Source organism: Taeniopygia guttata, chromosome 29 (assembly GCF_048771995.1).
Source record: "Taeniopygia guttata chromosome 29, bTaeGut7.mat, whole genome shotgun sequence".
Taxonomy (NCBI): domain Eukaryota; kingdom Metazoa; phylum Chordata; class Aves; order Passeriformes; family Estrildidae; genus Taeniopygia; species Taeniopygia guttata.
In genome coordinates, this window is record NC_133054.1 from 1,900,121 (window position 1) to 1,913,935 (window position 13,815).

The 13,815-nt window shown below is 53.1% G+C and overlaps 1 protein-coding gene and 1 long non-coding RNA gene across 2 annotated transcripts; both read left to right on the forward strand.

Annotated features, from left to right (window-relative positions):
* Window positions 1-103: 103 nt before the first annotated feature.
* LOC140680859 (serine/threonine-protein kinase pim-1-like) lies at window positions 104-5,067 on the forward strand. Its single transcript, XM_072919702.1, has 6 exons — window positions 104-119; window positions 2,476-2,681; window positions 2,870-2,920; window positions 3,125-3,491; window positions 4,142-4,355; window positions 5,064-5,067. The coding sequence occupies exons 1-6, from the start codon at window positions 104-106 to the stop codon at window positions 5,065-5,067; spliced, it is 858 nt and encodes a 285-aa protein (XP_072775803.1).
* A 4,879-nt stretch (window positions 5,068-9,946) lies between these two features.
* On the forward strand, window positions 9,947-12,371 carry LOC140680857 (uncharacterized). Its single transcript, XR_012052240.1, has 2 exons — window positions 9,947-10,068; window positions 10,589-12,371. It is a non-coding gene; the product is annotated as an uncharacterized lncRNA (long non-coding RNA).
* Window positions 12,372-13,815: the final 1,444 nt, after the last annotated feature.

A 13,815-nucleotide genomic window follows, 5' to 3' on the forward strand; every position in this document is an offset into this window, starting at 1 on the left:
CGAGGGTCTGTGGTGCGCGGGGCATGATGGGCGTTGTAGTCCCGGCTTTAATGGGGCTCTATGGGGCCGCAGAGCATGACGGGAGTTGTAGGCAAAAGAAAAGATGGCGCAGGCTCCAGGTACCGCCCCCAAAGCCATGATCCCTGGCGCTGATTGGTTGATGGCTGTGATGGGCGGGAGCCTCAGCAAATGGGAGGCAGCAGAGGCGGGAACAGCCCATTCAACCCCTCCAGTCTCTCCCATTACAGCCCAGTACATCCCCCGTGCCACTCCAGTCCTTCCCAGCACAGCCCAGTTCATCCCCAGTACAGCCCAGTACATCCCCCGTGCCCCTCCAATCCCTCCCAGTACAGCCCAGTTCATCCCCAGTACAGCCCAGTACAGCCCCAGTGCCCCTCCAATCCTTCCCAGCACAGCCCAGTTCACCCCCAGTACAGCCCAGTACACCCCAGTGCCCTTAAAATCCCTCCCAGTACAGCCCAGTTCATCCCCAGTACAGCCCAGTACACCCCAGTGCCCTTAAAATCCCTCCCAGTACAGCCCAGTTCATCCCCAGTACAGCCCAGGACACCCCAGTGCCCTTAAAATCCCTCCCAGCACAGCCCAGTTCATCCCCAGTACAGCCCAGTTCAGCCCCAGTGCTCCAGCCTGAGTGTCCCTGCAGAGGAACAGGGCATCTTTCAGGCACTTCCACAAGCTCAGGGTTCTTACTTCATGGGGAATCTGGGATGAAAATGGCCTTGTTAGGAAGGACAAAAGCGGAGGGAATGGGTTGGAAATTATTAGTAAAAATGTTCCATTGTACAGGGAAAGTTCACAAAATCATTCCCTGCTTTTTTCCTTTTCAGATTCTTTCAGCCATCCACTGAGAGGACCAGCTTGTTCTGGTGCTTTCCATGCACTGATTGTACTCTTGATTTATATCAGTGCTCGAGAGGTAGAAGCTTCTAAACTGAACACAGAAACAAACTCCCTCTGTCAGCCCATTTTCATCTTCTACATCATTTTCAAGATGTCCATGGGGATGTTGGAACGATTATCACACTGCTCTCCAGTTCTGGCCGCAGGCTCTGGAGATTCTTTCTCTGCATTCCCTGACAATTCCTGGGAGCCCGTCATGGTTTCTTAGGCTAGAGCAATAACAATGAAAATCTTACCCGTGGCACAACTGCCCAGCCCACAAGGAAAAGAAAGAACAAGCTATAAAGTTCTTCAAATATTTGTCCCACTTTTCTGCAAGAGTCGAGCTGCACACACGGTGTGGGAAGCCAAGAGAAGCTGCAGCTGGTGGCACATCTTGTGACAGAAACTGCTCAAAGCTTCCTCATTCTCCAGCAAAGGTTCTTGGAAAGAGCAAACAGGATTGTGGAGAAGATTCTGGGAAAACTGAAAGAGCTTTTAGGAAATGAAATGAAAATGGAAAGAAATAATCCAAGATGTTTTTCTCTGTTTATTTTTATGCTCCCCTTTTCCATCTTAAACTACTTCCCCATCCCATTAATTGCAAATGGATCTCACTTCTAAGATCCACAATTTGGCAAGTTTTAGACACTCTAAAATAGCATGAGCTACACACATTTTACCTTCCCCTGTTTTTTTTTTTTTTTGTTGTTTTTTTTTGGGGTGTTTTTTTTTTTTTTTGGGGATTTTTTTTTGGAAATCAATGATGGATAGGTAAGTGCAGTTCTTGGGTCAGGTACAAATTCAGCATTCAGGGAATGCGCTCCGATAGTGTTTGACCCTCAGCAGGGACAGTGCACAGCAGCGGCCGAGGGGATTCCTGTGCCCCTGGGCAGGAGTCAGGACTCTGGGTCTGGGCTGAACACGGCAAAGTTCCCGTGTTTAGACAGAAGAAGGGGCTGTCCCCGGGGCGCGCGGGACTCGGCCGTGGGGCGAGCGGGGAACGGACACGCGGACAAACGGCCTCGGTGCTTCAGTTGCAGAGGCAGCAGCGGCGGCGGCGGCAGCAGCGGCGGCAGCAGCGGCAGCAAAAGCAGTTTTTCTCTTCTTTCTCTTTCTCTTCTTTCTCTCCGGCTGTGGGACACCTTCCTCTCGGTGTCCCTCACCCGCTGTCCCTCCCCTCTCCCCGCCTCCTTCTCCCCCTGCCTGGCCGGGCCATGCCCCCGGCCCGCCCCCGGCCCCGGGCGGGGCTGCCCCGTCCCCGTCCCCGCCCGCCCCGCCGCGGTCTCGCCTCCGCCCGGCTCTGGGCGTGCTGGCGGTGGCGCTGCTGGGCGGGCATCAGTGCCTCGGGCTGGGGCGGCATCGCCGCCCTTTGGCTCCGCCTGGCCCGAGCCCGGCCCCGGCCCCGGCGCAGGCTCCGGCCCCGGATCCGGCCCCGGCCCCGGCTCCTCCCGGGCCCCGCAGAGGACACACGCGGCACGGCCGCTGCCGCCTCCGCCGCGGTTTCCCCGGCCCGAGCTCCGCTGCTCAGCAGCGAGGCCGCCGGCCCCGAGCCTCCCGTGTCCCGTTCCCGAGACCGAAGGCCTGGGGATGGCCGGCCCGGGGCGGTTGAGGGGCGCTCGGGGGCCGCTCCTGGCCCCGGGCCGAGCGCTGACAGCCGCGTCCCGCCCGCAGGGAAGGCGCAGGAGGCGCTGCAGCAGCGCTACCGAGTGGGTTCGCTGCTGGGGCGCGGCGGCTTCGGCAGCGTCTTCGCAGCCACGCGGCTCTCGGACGGTGCCCCGGTGAGTGGCGGGGCCGGCGGCGGGTGCAGGGGGAGGAGGAGGAGGAGGGGGATGGAGGAGGAAGAGAAGGAAGAGGAAGAGGGAGGAGGAGGAGGAGGCGGAGGAGGAGGAGGAGGAGGAGGGAGGAGGAGGATGGGGCTCGGCAGGGCGGGCTGCGAGCTGAACCCGGTGGTGCGTTTGGCTTGCAGGTGGCCATCAAAAGGGTGCCACGGAACCGCGTCCGGCACTGGGGCGAGCTGGTGAGTGAGCGGGGCCAGCGGGAACAGCCGGGCCGTGCCGGGCGGGGATGAGGCAAAGCCCGGCATGGGGGAAGCCACCAGGACCCCTCGATGGGGAGCGGGCGTGGGGCCAGCGCAGGGCGCAGAGCATCCCGGGTTGGCTGAGGGGTTCCCCAGCCCTGGCAGGACATCAGTCCCACTGGTGGCACCGTGGTCCTCCCGCAGCCCGACGGCACCAGCGCACCCCTGGAGATCGTGCTGCTGGACAAGGTGTCCACTGGCTTCCCTGGTGTGGTCCAGCTGCTGGAGTGGCTTGAGCTCCCCAACAACATCGTGATGGTGCTGGAGCGGCCGGAGCGGTCTCAGGACCTCCTGCATTTCATTCGGGCACGGAGGTTCCTGTCTGAAGAGGTGGCACGGCAGCTGTTCCGCCAGGTGCTGGAGGCCGTGCGGCACTGCACCAGCCGAGGGGTCCTGCACCGCGACATCAAACCAGAGAACATCCTGGTTGACCTGGCCACTGGCCAGGCAAAATTGATCGACTTTGGCTGCGGCACCTACCTGCAAGACACAGCCTACACTCACTTTGCAGGTGAGCCTGGGCAGGGGTGTGCTCCCGGTCCCACCATATCATGGCCCAACATCTCACAGGCCAAGCTGGGTGTGGCAGCGAGGATTCTCCCTTTTGCTGCCAGTCAGGGTACTGAGCCTTCCCCTGAGTTGCTTTTGAGCGGGGCTGGGTGGGGAGGCATCTTCCAGCCCCACTGGCAGCCTTTGCCCACCACTCTGCCTGGGGCTGGGGTTGGAGCAGCAGCAGCCAGCCCGACAAAAGCACCCATGGGTGGGGGTAGCAAAGGAGGGAGCCAGAACCAGTGCACCAGCCAGTTTGGTGTGCAGGTGAGAGGAAGGGCTTGGGCTGCTCCACTCACCTTGTTTGCCTTGGCTTCATAATATTTTTAGGGCACTGCAGGCAGGGAGGATAAGGAGATGATTTTTCCCCCAGCCCTGAGTGGGTTTTTGCCTTGCATGTCACGGTCAGGCCTTGCCGGGGCTTCTGCTGCCCTCTTCCATCACCAGTGGCTTCTTGTCCAGCCCTGAGTTTGTACACATGTCCCAGGTGCTGGCGAGAGTGCAGCAGTCGCCCCGTGTGCCACTGGGGCGGCCCCTGCACGCCCAGGGATGCTGGGGCCAGGCTCTGGAAGCAGCAGCATCCCCCTGATGAACTCCATCTGTATTCCATAGGAACACTGTCATACAGCCCCCCAGAATGGACCCACTTGGGCTGGTACCATGGCGAGGCAGCAATGATCTGGTCCCTGGGCATCCTGCTGCACCAGATGGTCTGCGGGCAGCACCCTTTCAGGAGGGGCCGGAAGATCAGCTGGGACCATCAGCTCTCGCTGCCACAGCGGCTCTCTCCAGGTGGATCCTCATCTCTGGCCACGGGGGAATACCAGTGCTGGGAGACAGCAGCAGCTCGTGAGCATCTCGCTCTGGCAGCCGCTGAGGAGGTGCCACATGTCCTGCTCTCCTCCACAACAGGGAATTGATGGGAAAGTTTAGGCACAGCTCTGAGCACAAAAGCAGCATGGCCTGGACATGGGAAGAATGGGGCAAAGCAGACAGGAGCCTTCTCTAGCTGACCACTGGTTTCTGGTTTCTCTGCCCAGAGTGCCAAGATCTTATCAGGTGGTGTTTATCCATGCACTTCTTGGACAGACCTTCATTAGAAGACCTGTTCTGTGATCCTTGGATACAGGATATTCACCTGCCATAGAAAAAGGGAGAGAGCCACATGCACACTTTGCTCCAGGGCCCTGGTAAGTTACAGCTCCACACATGCCCTGGCAATCAGAAGCAAGGAAACCCAGACTTTTTTCCCTGCCTGTATCAATGCACTGGGATTGTTGGGTGGGAAAACTCAGCCTTGTGCTGGAGCTGAGCTGCTCTGCCCAGCACTGGTGGCTGCCATCCGAGCTGGTTTTGCTTGTCCTGCATCCCTGACAGCTGGGGCCCTGGGCAGAACCCTGACAGCCTGGTCTGACCCCCAGGGAAGGAGAAGGAGCCCTTGGAGAAGCTGTACCAGGCGGGGCTGCTGCTGCTGCTGCTGACAGCGACGACAACATCAAGGATGACACCTCTTCCTCAACCTGGCCACTGGCAGCTGAAGATGATGGACTTGTGGCACCATCTTCAAAGCCAGGCTCCACAGCGAATTCACAGATGAGTCCACAGCCGGGGAAATGCTCCCAGATTTGGGCATTGCTCAGATTGGCTGGGAACAAAAGTTTCTCCCTTTGCTGGGGCAGATGCAACTTCAGTCGGCTGCCCAGCTGCTTTTTGGCAGGGCTGGGGGCATGGGCTGGGGTGGATACAAGATGGGAGTTGGCTCCTGGCCCTGCCAACAGCCCCCAGCACCCAGCATGGCCTGGGCTGAGGCTGGGGCTGGGGCTGGGGCAGCCAGCCCGGCACAGAGAAACCCCCATGGCGGGAGCAGAGGTGGGACTCCAGAATCTGTACAGGGACTGCTTTGCTTTGCAGGCAAGGAAGGGCTTGGGCTACTCCACTGCCCTTGTTTGCTTTGAGATCACCGTTATTTTGGGGGGCAGTGCAGGAGGGAAGAGAGAAAGTGTGGGCTTCTCTCCCCCATGGGTGGGATTTTCCCTAGCATGTAGGGGTTGGGCCTTCCTCAGACCTCTGACAGAGATAAGAGGTTTTTTCTTGTTTCCCCTTGTCTCTAATCTCTTTTCAACAGTTTGATGTTTGTTTTTCTAGAGGAAGCCTTCTATGTAAGGTCCAGTCGGGATTGGGAAGTGCCTGGGAGCAGCTGCAGCGTGGATGGGCCGTGCCCTTGGAGAAGGCTGAGGACATCGTTTGGGACCAGCTTTTCTCCCAGCGGAGGATGGCGTGAGGTGATTTCCCGTCTGCTTGGCATGGTGGGATCAGAGCTTTTGGGAGACAGCAACAAGCACAAGAAGGCTCCTGCTCTGGGCAGCTGCTGAGGGGCTGGATGTGCTGTGGCTGGCTGCAGGCTGGGAATGTCCTGCCCTCCTGCTCTGCTCCCAAAGGCAGCAGTGATGGGCAGCTCTGGGCACAGCTCTGGGCACAGTCAGCATGGCCTGGGCTCTGTGGGCAGCTGGGACAAGGGGACAGCAGCCTTCAGCTGACGGGCACTTTCTGGTTTCTCTCCTTGCAGCCGGGCTCTGCGGGTGCTGAGGCTGCTCTGGGCTCTGCCAGGGCTCTGCTGGGCTCTGCCCCGGGCACAGCTGGGCTGGCTCTGCCCTCACATTGCTCTGACAGCTTTGCATCAGACGAGCCCGTTGGAGCACAGTGCCTGAGCTTTCTGCTTTGGCAGGTGAGTGAGACTCCCCTGCAGGCCAGGAGATTGCAGCTGGGGACACACATCCAATTGGCAAGGACCCAAACTCTTCACTGTCCCAGCTGAACCCCTGAATCTCCGCAGGAACGCCTGGATCTCCACTATTCATTCTTCATTTCTTTTTGGCTGGAATTGTGCAGTTGCACTTTCTTCCTCCTCTAAAAGTGCCACGAGTGGGCCAAAGCTGGCAAGTGAGCCATGTTCCTGAGGCAGTGCAGTCTGGAGCTGATGGATGGAGAATTGCCCTTCCCACTTCCAAAGCAGAGCAAAAAGCCGTAAGTGGGATTTTTCATCCGTAAGAAACCCCTGAAAATTTCAGAGGGAATGTGCAGCTCATTCCCAGAGTGAGAAGGAAGGTCATCTTCTAAAGGATTTGGGGTTTGACAGAGTTGAGATTCCCAGTCCTGCCTGGAGCTGGAAGGGCCCCAATCAATTTCCTATTGCTTCGACCACAATTTAAAATAACAATGTTGGAAACAAACCCCAAAAACTGTAAAAAAGGCTGTTGAGGTCAGTAAGATGGATCCATGCCATCAGCACATTTACAATGTAAATAACTGAGTTCTCTTTTTAAAAAGATCATTTACCTCTTAATGCAAAGTTACAGAAGTTGTTTCACTAACACTTGAATTTTATTTGTATCTTTTACAATTCATCTAATTGTATTTTTTTTCTTTTTCCTTTTTCTTTCTTTAAGCAGAGGTCCTAGCCCTCTTCCAGCCAAAGGGGAAAGGGCCCCACCAAGCCTTGTTACCCACAGACAACATGGTAAAGCTGAACACTAAAGGACCTTGGGGGCATTATTCTGGAATTAAAAAGTTGCCAGCTCCATGGACAACAGAATTATTGTTCCTAACCTGAATGACATTGAGCAAAAAGAATGAAGAACGGTGTCACTAAAGTACTACTGACGTTTGCCAAAACACCTCCAGAGTTTCACCAAGGGATCAGTCATCATAATGTTTTGGAAATTTAAAGACCAAGGTAGCCAAAGCACACAGTGTCACTAATTGCTGGGTATGTTCTCAGCTGAAGTTGGGAGGAATGGGGTTCCCTTGGAGGGCCCACCCTGTGGGGTGGCCAGAACTCTGTCAATGGGCTCTGCCTCGTAACGGAGTCAATGAAGGGACAGTTACAGAAACCTGTGCTGTGGGACACGGGAATACAACGATCAGTGTGACAGGATTCACTCAGATTTCCCCTCAGGAGAAACCAAACCCTGTTACAGTTATAGAGGCTACAGTGTCAGAAGATTTCTGTGCTTTACCATCACTCCCAATGTCAGTAGAACTTGGGGTGCTGCAGCTGGTCAGTGTCAGTGTCACACCGCTCCCAGCTGCAGGGCCCCCATTTAGGGTCCTTCAGCAACGACCACACGGAAGACTTAGGGCCCAGAGAACATTTTCCACCCAAAGAGTGCCTTGGGTTTCCGAAAGCAAAGGATTCTGGTTCACCCTGTGCCCCATGTGCGCTGCCCCATCCCGTGGAGTTGACATGAATGAGCTGAATGGATTATTAGAAGAGGTAGTAAATGATACTGTTGAAATGTCCATTAGCACATCCTATGAGCTCCAACAAACACAAATGGGGACTCCAGAGAACCGCATGGCCTTGGATTATCTGCTTGCTGGCCAAGGAGGAACCTGGGCTATCAGGGGATGGGGATGTTGCACTGCTAGCAGTGATGGGTTTGAAGGCCAACAGCCAGGAATCACCTTGACAGAAAGAGCAGTAGAAGAGTGGCAGAAGAAAGTTCTTCTTGGTGGGATTGGCTTCATGGCTGCCAAATTAGAGGCTGCTGTGAAATGCATTGGTGGCAGGGCCTGTCATCATTGCAGTGTGTGCACTTGGTGAGTTGCTGTGACACTTTGTGCTGGGAAGTGGAGTATTGAGACCTTTCTTAAAAGAGACAGTCTCAAGAAAAGAGAGGCATTTGATAAATAACAGAGAATAGCAACTATTTAGGCATGTTTTAAAAGGAACGTGAATAGCTCTGAGTAATGAAGTTAAACTGCACTTAATTGTAGAACAAGAGGAGATGCCTTTATGCCTAATACCTAAATCTAAGCTGTGTTACTGAAAGAATTATTACAAAGGTTGTAGTTGATTGTAGGTCTCAGGACCGATCAAAGTACCAAGGCCTGAACAGGTTGTGATCAAGGCCTGAACAGGCCCTGAGGCAAAGCTCACCTCTAGATGAACCTTCCAAGCAAATGTTGTATTTGTATCCACTCATTAAGGAAGCATGATTAACAACACAATCAATGCATGTGTTCCTTGATAAAACATGGATTTATCTTTCTGTATTTAGAAACAGACAAGGCCCCATCTGGCCTTGTTTGGGGGTGAAGGATCAAAGTCAACTCCCTTGGTTCCTCCTTCAGCCCTGGCCAGGCTTTGGGAGAAAGCAGTCAGGAGAATGAAAGCAGATGTTCTCGCAGTGGCAGTGATGCCAGCTTGTTTGTTTAACAGTGTAAAAGCTGGGTCCTCTCACAGCTTTGGAGCCTCATTGCCTGCAGAGGTGGAGGCACCTGCAGGAATTCCCAGTGACTCTCCAGTCCTTGGCTTCCCCCAGCTGATGTGTGGCTGTGGATGATGGTAAAGCCTGAGGCTAACTGGTGATGGATCTTTCCTTAATCACTCCAGGCAATCTCTGGTAGCAATGACTGGATGCATTGCTGAGCTTCTTTTGTAATGCTTTGCTAATGATGATGTGCTTTGCTGAGCTTATCCTTTTGTAATTCTTTGCAGCTGTGCATGATATAAATGACACAATTCCTTCAGCTGGTGTCTGTGTCTTTGGTGCTGACCCTGCCCACTGGTGAGACAGGGCCCCCTCCAGCCTAGAGTGTTACCTGGGAAGAGAAAAGCCATCACTCCAAATGTCCCCCCTTCCTCCTTGTTCCCCCCACTTTATACCCTGAGCATGATGCCTGCCCTATGGTCTGGGGTATCCCCGGGGTCAGTGGGGGTCACCTGTCCTGGCTGTGTCCCCTCCCAAGCTGCCCCGCAGCCCCAGCCCCTCTCCAGCGTGGCCAGAGGAGGGGCAGGCCAGGCTTTGGCTCAGTGGGAGCTCAGCAAGAACAAAAGCATCTCTGTGTGCCCAGCCCTGTGCTCAGCACCCAGCCCAGCAGCAGTGTCTCAGTGAATGCTTGTGAATGGAGTCCTCCCTCCTTTGTCCAGGTGGTTTCAACATTGTGTTGCAATCCCTGTCGCTGGCTTGTGTGTTTTTAAAAACTTCTTAGAAGAGTATCTTAACAGTACATAACGATAAAATATATGACAATTTTATTTGCACGAATTGTCATATCCATATAGCAGCATCTTTTAATAATTTTGACTATGTTTAAATGAGATCACCAAGAGAGACTATAGCTCTGCACAGACATGTGCAGGCATGCCTAGGAATTTGGCTTGCCTGCAGTTTATCTGTCCCAGTTAAAGGCAGGTGCAGCCTTTTGCTTCCATGGACATTGATGAGCTGGTAGATGTGCTAACAGGGAGAGAGCTCACACACAGCAACTGGTCCTGATCTAATCACACATGTTCTTACAGTGCTGTTTGGCTCCAACTTGCCCAACTGCAGGAATATTTTCAGTTTTCCTTCCTACCTCCTTGGACAGGGATCACCCAAGTTTGGGTAATCAAGCCGGGTGCAGTTTGCCACTTCTCCCCAGTCTGTGGCTAAAGAGGGGAATTACAGGATGGGAAAAGTGGCTTAGGCTGCAATTCTGCTTTGCAGATGAGAAGGAGCTTCCCTGGAGTACCTGCAAACATACTGGGAATGCTGGTGAGTGGCTCAGAAAGCCCAGCAGGTACTGAAGCCTCCCTCCTTTCCTCCCTCCTTTCCTCCCTCCTTTCCTCCCTCCCTCCCTCCCTCCCTCCCTCCCTCCCTCCCTCCCTCCCTCCCTCCCTCCCTCCCTCCCTTCCTTCCTTCCTTCCTTCCTTCCTTCCTTCCTTCCTTCCTTCCTTCCTTCCTTCCTTCCTTCCTTCCTTCCTTCCTTCCTTCCTTCCTTCCTTCCTTCCTTCCTTCCTTCCTTCCTTCCTTCCTTCCTTCCTTCCTTCCTTCCTTCCTTCCTTCCTTCCTTCCTTCCTTCCTTCCTTCCCCTTTCCCTGTCTCTTTCTCTCTTTCTCTTTCTCCTTCTCTTTCTCCTTCTCTTTCTCTTTCTCCTTCTTTCTCTTTCCCTTTCCCTTTCTCATTCTCTTTCCTTCCCACCCCTTTCTTTCCTTCTTTCCTTCCTTCTTTCCCCAGATAAAACTCACTTTCAGATCTGATCATCTTTTATTCCTTTCCTCCTTCTCCCTTCTAGACTCTTTACAGTTTGTCCCTAGACATCTTGTTGAAAAGCTTCAGAACAACAGGCGTGGTATCACAGGCAGAGGATGGGGATCAGCCTCTGAGTCTTGCCTACCCTCTTCTACCGCTTTTCTCCTTTCCTACAGCCCAAAGTGAGAATTCTAATTTTTGGCAACAGTATCTCGTTGATTTTTATAGTCTGACATTTTCCTTATCCCTTAATTCTTTGCCTGAGTTCTGCTGCTGCACCACACAAGCTCCCTTTATCGCTGAGCATTCTCCACTTGTCTCTATCAGATGTCAAGCTATTGATTCGGAGGTGATGTCAAGGTCATTTGGGATTCTGACACTTTCCTTGAGAGTTCTCCTTGGGAATGCTTGGAGATTTTGGTGACTTTTGGCCAGACACAAATGTCCTAGTTATGTTCTATTTCCTCTTGACAGCTGTACAAGGGAACAATGTTTTAATGGGAATAATTTAAATTTTTAATATGTCGGTCCCTGAATAAAGAATGTTCAAGACTGAGAAATTCTAAACACTATCATACTTAATGCAATCCTTATCCTACCCTATCTCTTCTTTCTCTTGGATTTTGAAGAAGTTCAAAGGAATGATTTATTCACAGTCTTTGTAAGTGAGTGCTAGCAGTTATGTTCAATGTGCTAATCATGTGCAGCGGCAAAGCAGAAATGGAAACTGGACTATTGGCAAATGTTTCCTCTTTTTTCCCCCATGCCTTCTGATTACTCTGTGGATGCAGCATCCCACAAAATATGTGAAGTTTACATAGAGAGCAACAGACAGAACAAGTTTCAACAAGAATTCCTTTCTTCCTGGCTGAAGTGTACAAACCCAGCAACTGTGCTCCCAACACAAGCTGCAGTTTCCATGCCTCCTGTACATGTGCTTGTGTTTTTGTGGGGCTTTTCAAAACAAACTGGGCTGAATCACACTGCAGGAGCTTCCCAGGCTGTGTCCTTGGCCAAGCCTGGAACAGCAGACTCACACCAAAACCTCTTGCCTGCAGGCAGGTAGGGACAGCAATTGTTTACTCACTTGCACGAATCACGAGGGGGTTTTCCCTTCACTTTATAGTCCCATATGGTGATGCTTCTCCTGTTGGGCACTCTCAGCCTCTTCTCATGCACCCAAACTGCCTCCAGGAGCGCATCCTCCATCCTCTGACCTACCCCAGCCACCTTTGGGCATGAGATCCTGCTCACTCCCACTCCTGTTCCCTTCTCTGGAGCCACACTCATCCTGCCTATCACACCGTCCTGCACTTCCACCTAATTTTGTATCCCGACTTTTAATTATGGCAGGTGGGCCAGAATTTCTACACGAGAGACAGAAGAAGTGACCCAAGAGATCTCCAAGAGACACAAAAAGTGTGTCTTGCTCTGACAGTCAACTTAAGGATTTGCTCTCCCAGTGCCTGCATTTCCCAGAACACACCCCAGCCTCTCCAGGCAGTGATTTTCCCACATCCCAAACCCCTCACTGTCCATTTCCAGCTCTCCCAGGAATGAGGTCCTCGTGGCACTCGTACCCCAGGTACCAAGACAGACAAAACCAGCCAGCATAGACAGGTTTGGTTTCGTTCCAAGGGGTAATTTCTGTTCTTTTTCTAACATCTACATCTCCAAGGATTTAATCTATACTCCTGTGGGTCTCAGATTCAGTCAAATAGAGAAATGGAGAGTTTCTAGCCAGGCAGAAGCCTGGGAAAGAGTTGGGAAAGAATGTAAATAAAAGAGCGGTGTATTTTGAATAAACCGGAGTTTTACTCTCAGCAGTCTTCTGAGTCAGTCTTCTCATTCCCGTCCTGCCTCAACAGCGACATACTCCTGAAGCAACTGATGACCACACAAAATGTTCATTTTACAGGAGGTCCCACTCTGCCCTTGGAATTCCTTGGAAAAAATCCACCCTCACCCAAACCTGGTCTTCCTCCTCCAGTCAGTTTTTCTTTAGTTCAAAAAAAAAGGTTATTTTATGGGGCCCTGGACAACTGCAGGTGAAAGTACTGCAGAGATGGCAGCTATAAAAAAAATGTTGTTAATATTTGAAGGACCATAAACACCAAAAAAAAAAAAAAAAGAGAAAAAACACCCCAGTTGTTCCAGTTTTCCATCAAACTGTGAGCAGCATCCTGCACCTGTGGGTACAGACCAACCTTCATTATGACAACTCTGTGAAAGTGCATTCGGGTCATTTTGTATTAGCTGTGTCACAGTTACATTATCAACAAGTACAAGCAGAAATGGATTTTTACAGCCTGGAGATTAAATTACATGCCCTCCCCTTGCTACCTCTCTCATGAAAATCCCCGTTACAAACAGCAGGTGCCTTAGAACACAAATCAAGGTGGTGTTTGGTCTGGTCTGTTGACAAATACTACCCAAATATCAACCCCAAACCTCAGCGGGCAGCAGAGGGAGGTCACCTCCCTGTCAAGGAAAAGCAGGCAGTGAATTGCAGCCAGCTTTGAACACAGCTGCTCTCAGGAAATATTCCCGGGATCAGCCCTCCTGACCCTTTGTTATCTCACCCGCCCACATCTTAGCTGGGACTCTGCACTCCCACATTTACATGCAGCATTCCAAGTCACTCCTCCCAAACCAGCTCCTTATCAGCCCTGCCCTGGCTCACAGGTGGCTCTGCTGTCCTTTATGTCCCTCCCCGCTCTGGGGGTGCCACCACAGCCGGGCTCCACCTGAGGAGAGGCTCAGGATAAAGCAGAGGGGTGACGGTGACAAGGCCCAAGTGCTGGGAGGTCACGGCCAGCACCTGCTGATGGCACAGAGAGGGATCCTTCCCTTCAGCTCACCCAGGAACTTTCCATCCCCAGCCCAGAGAGGGAGCAAGGACAGTCACGAGCCATCTGTGACCCGGCAAGTGACAGCCTCGGTGACACCACTGGAGAATGTGGCAAAATGATTTCCTGCTGAATGAAACCCAGAGAGAGCTCGGGAACACCTTCACCCGGGGGTCACCCAAAAAACTCATGTGGGGGGATGAATCCCAGAATCCCGGAGTGGGGCAGGGCTAAGGGAGCACAGAGGCTCAGCTGGTGCCACCCCAGGGCCATCCCGAGCACAGGGCACAGCGGGGTGTGCACAGGGCTCTGGAATATCCCCAGCCAGGGAGGACCCACAGCCTCTCTGGGCTCTGCTCCAGTGCCCACAGGGAAGTTCTGCCTCCTGGGCAGGGAATTGCCGGGCTCAGCCCTGCCCGGG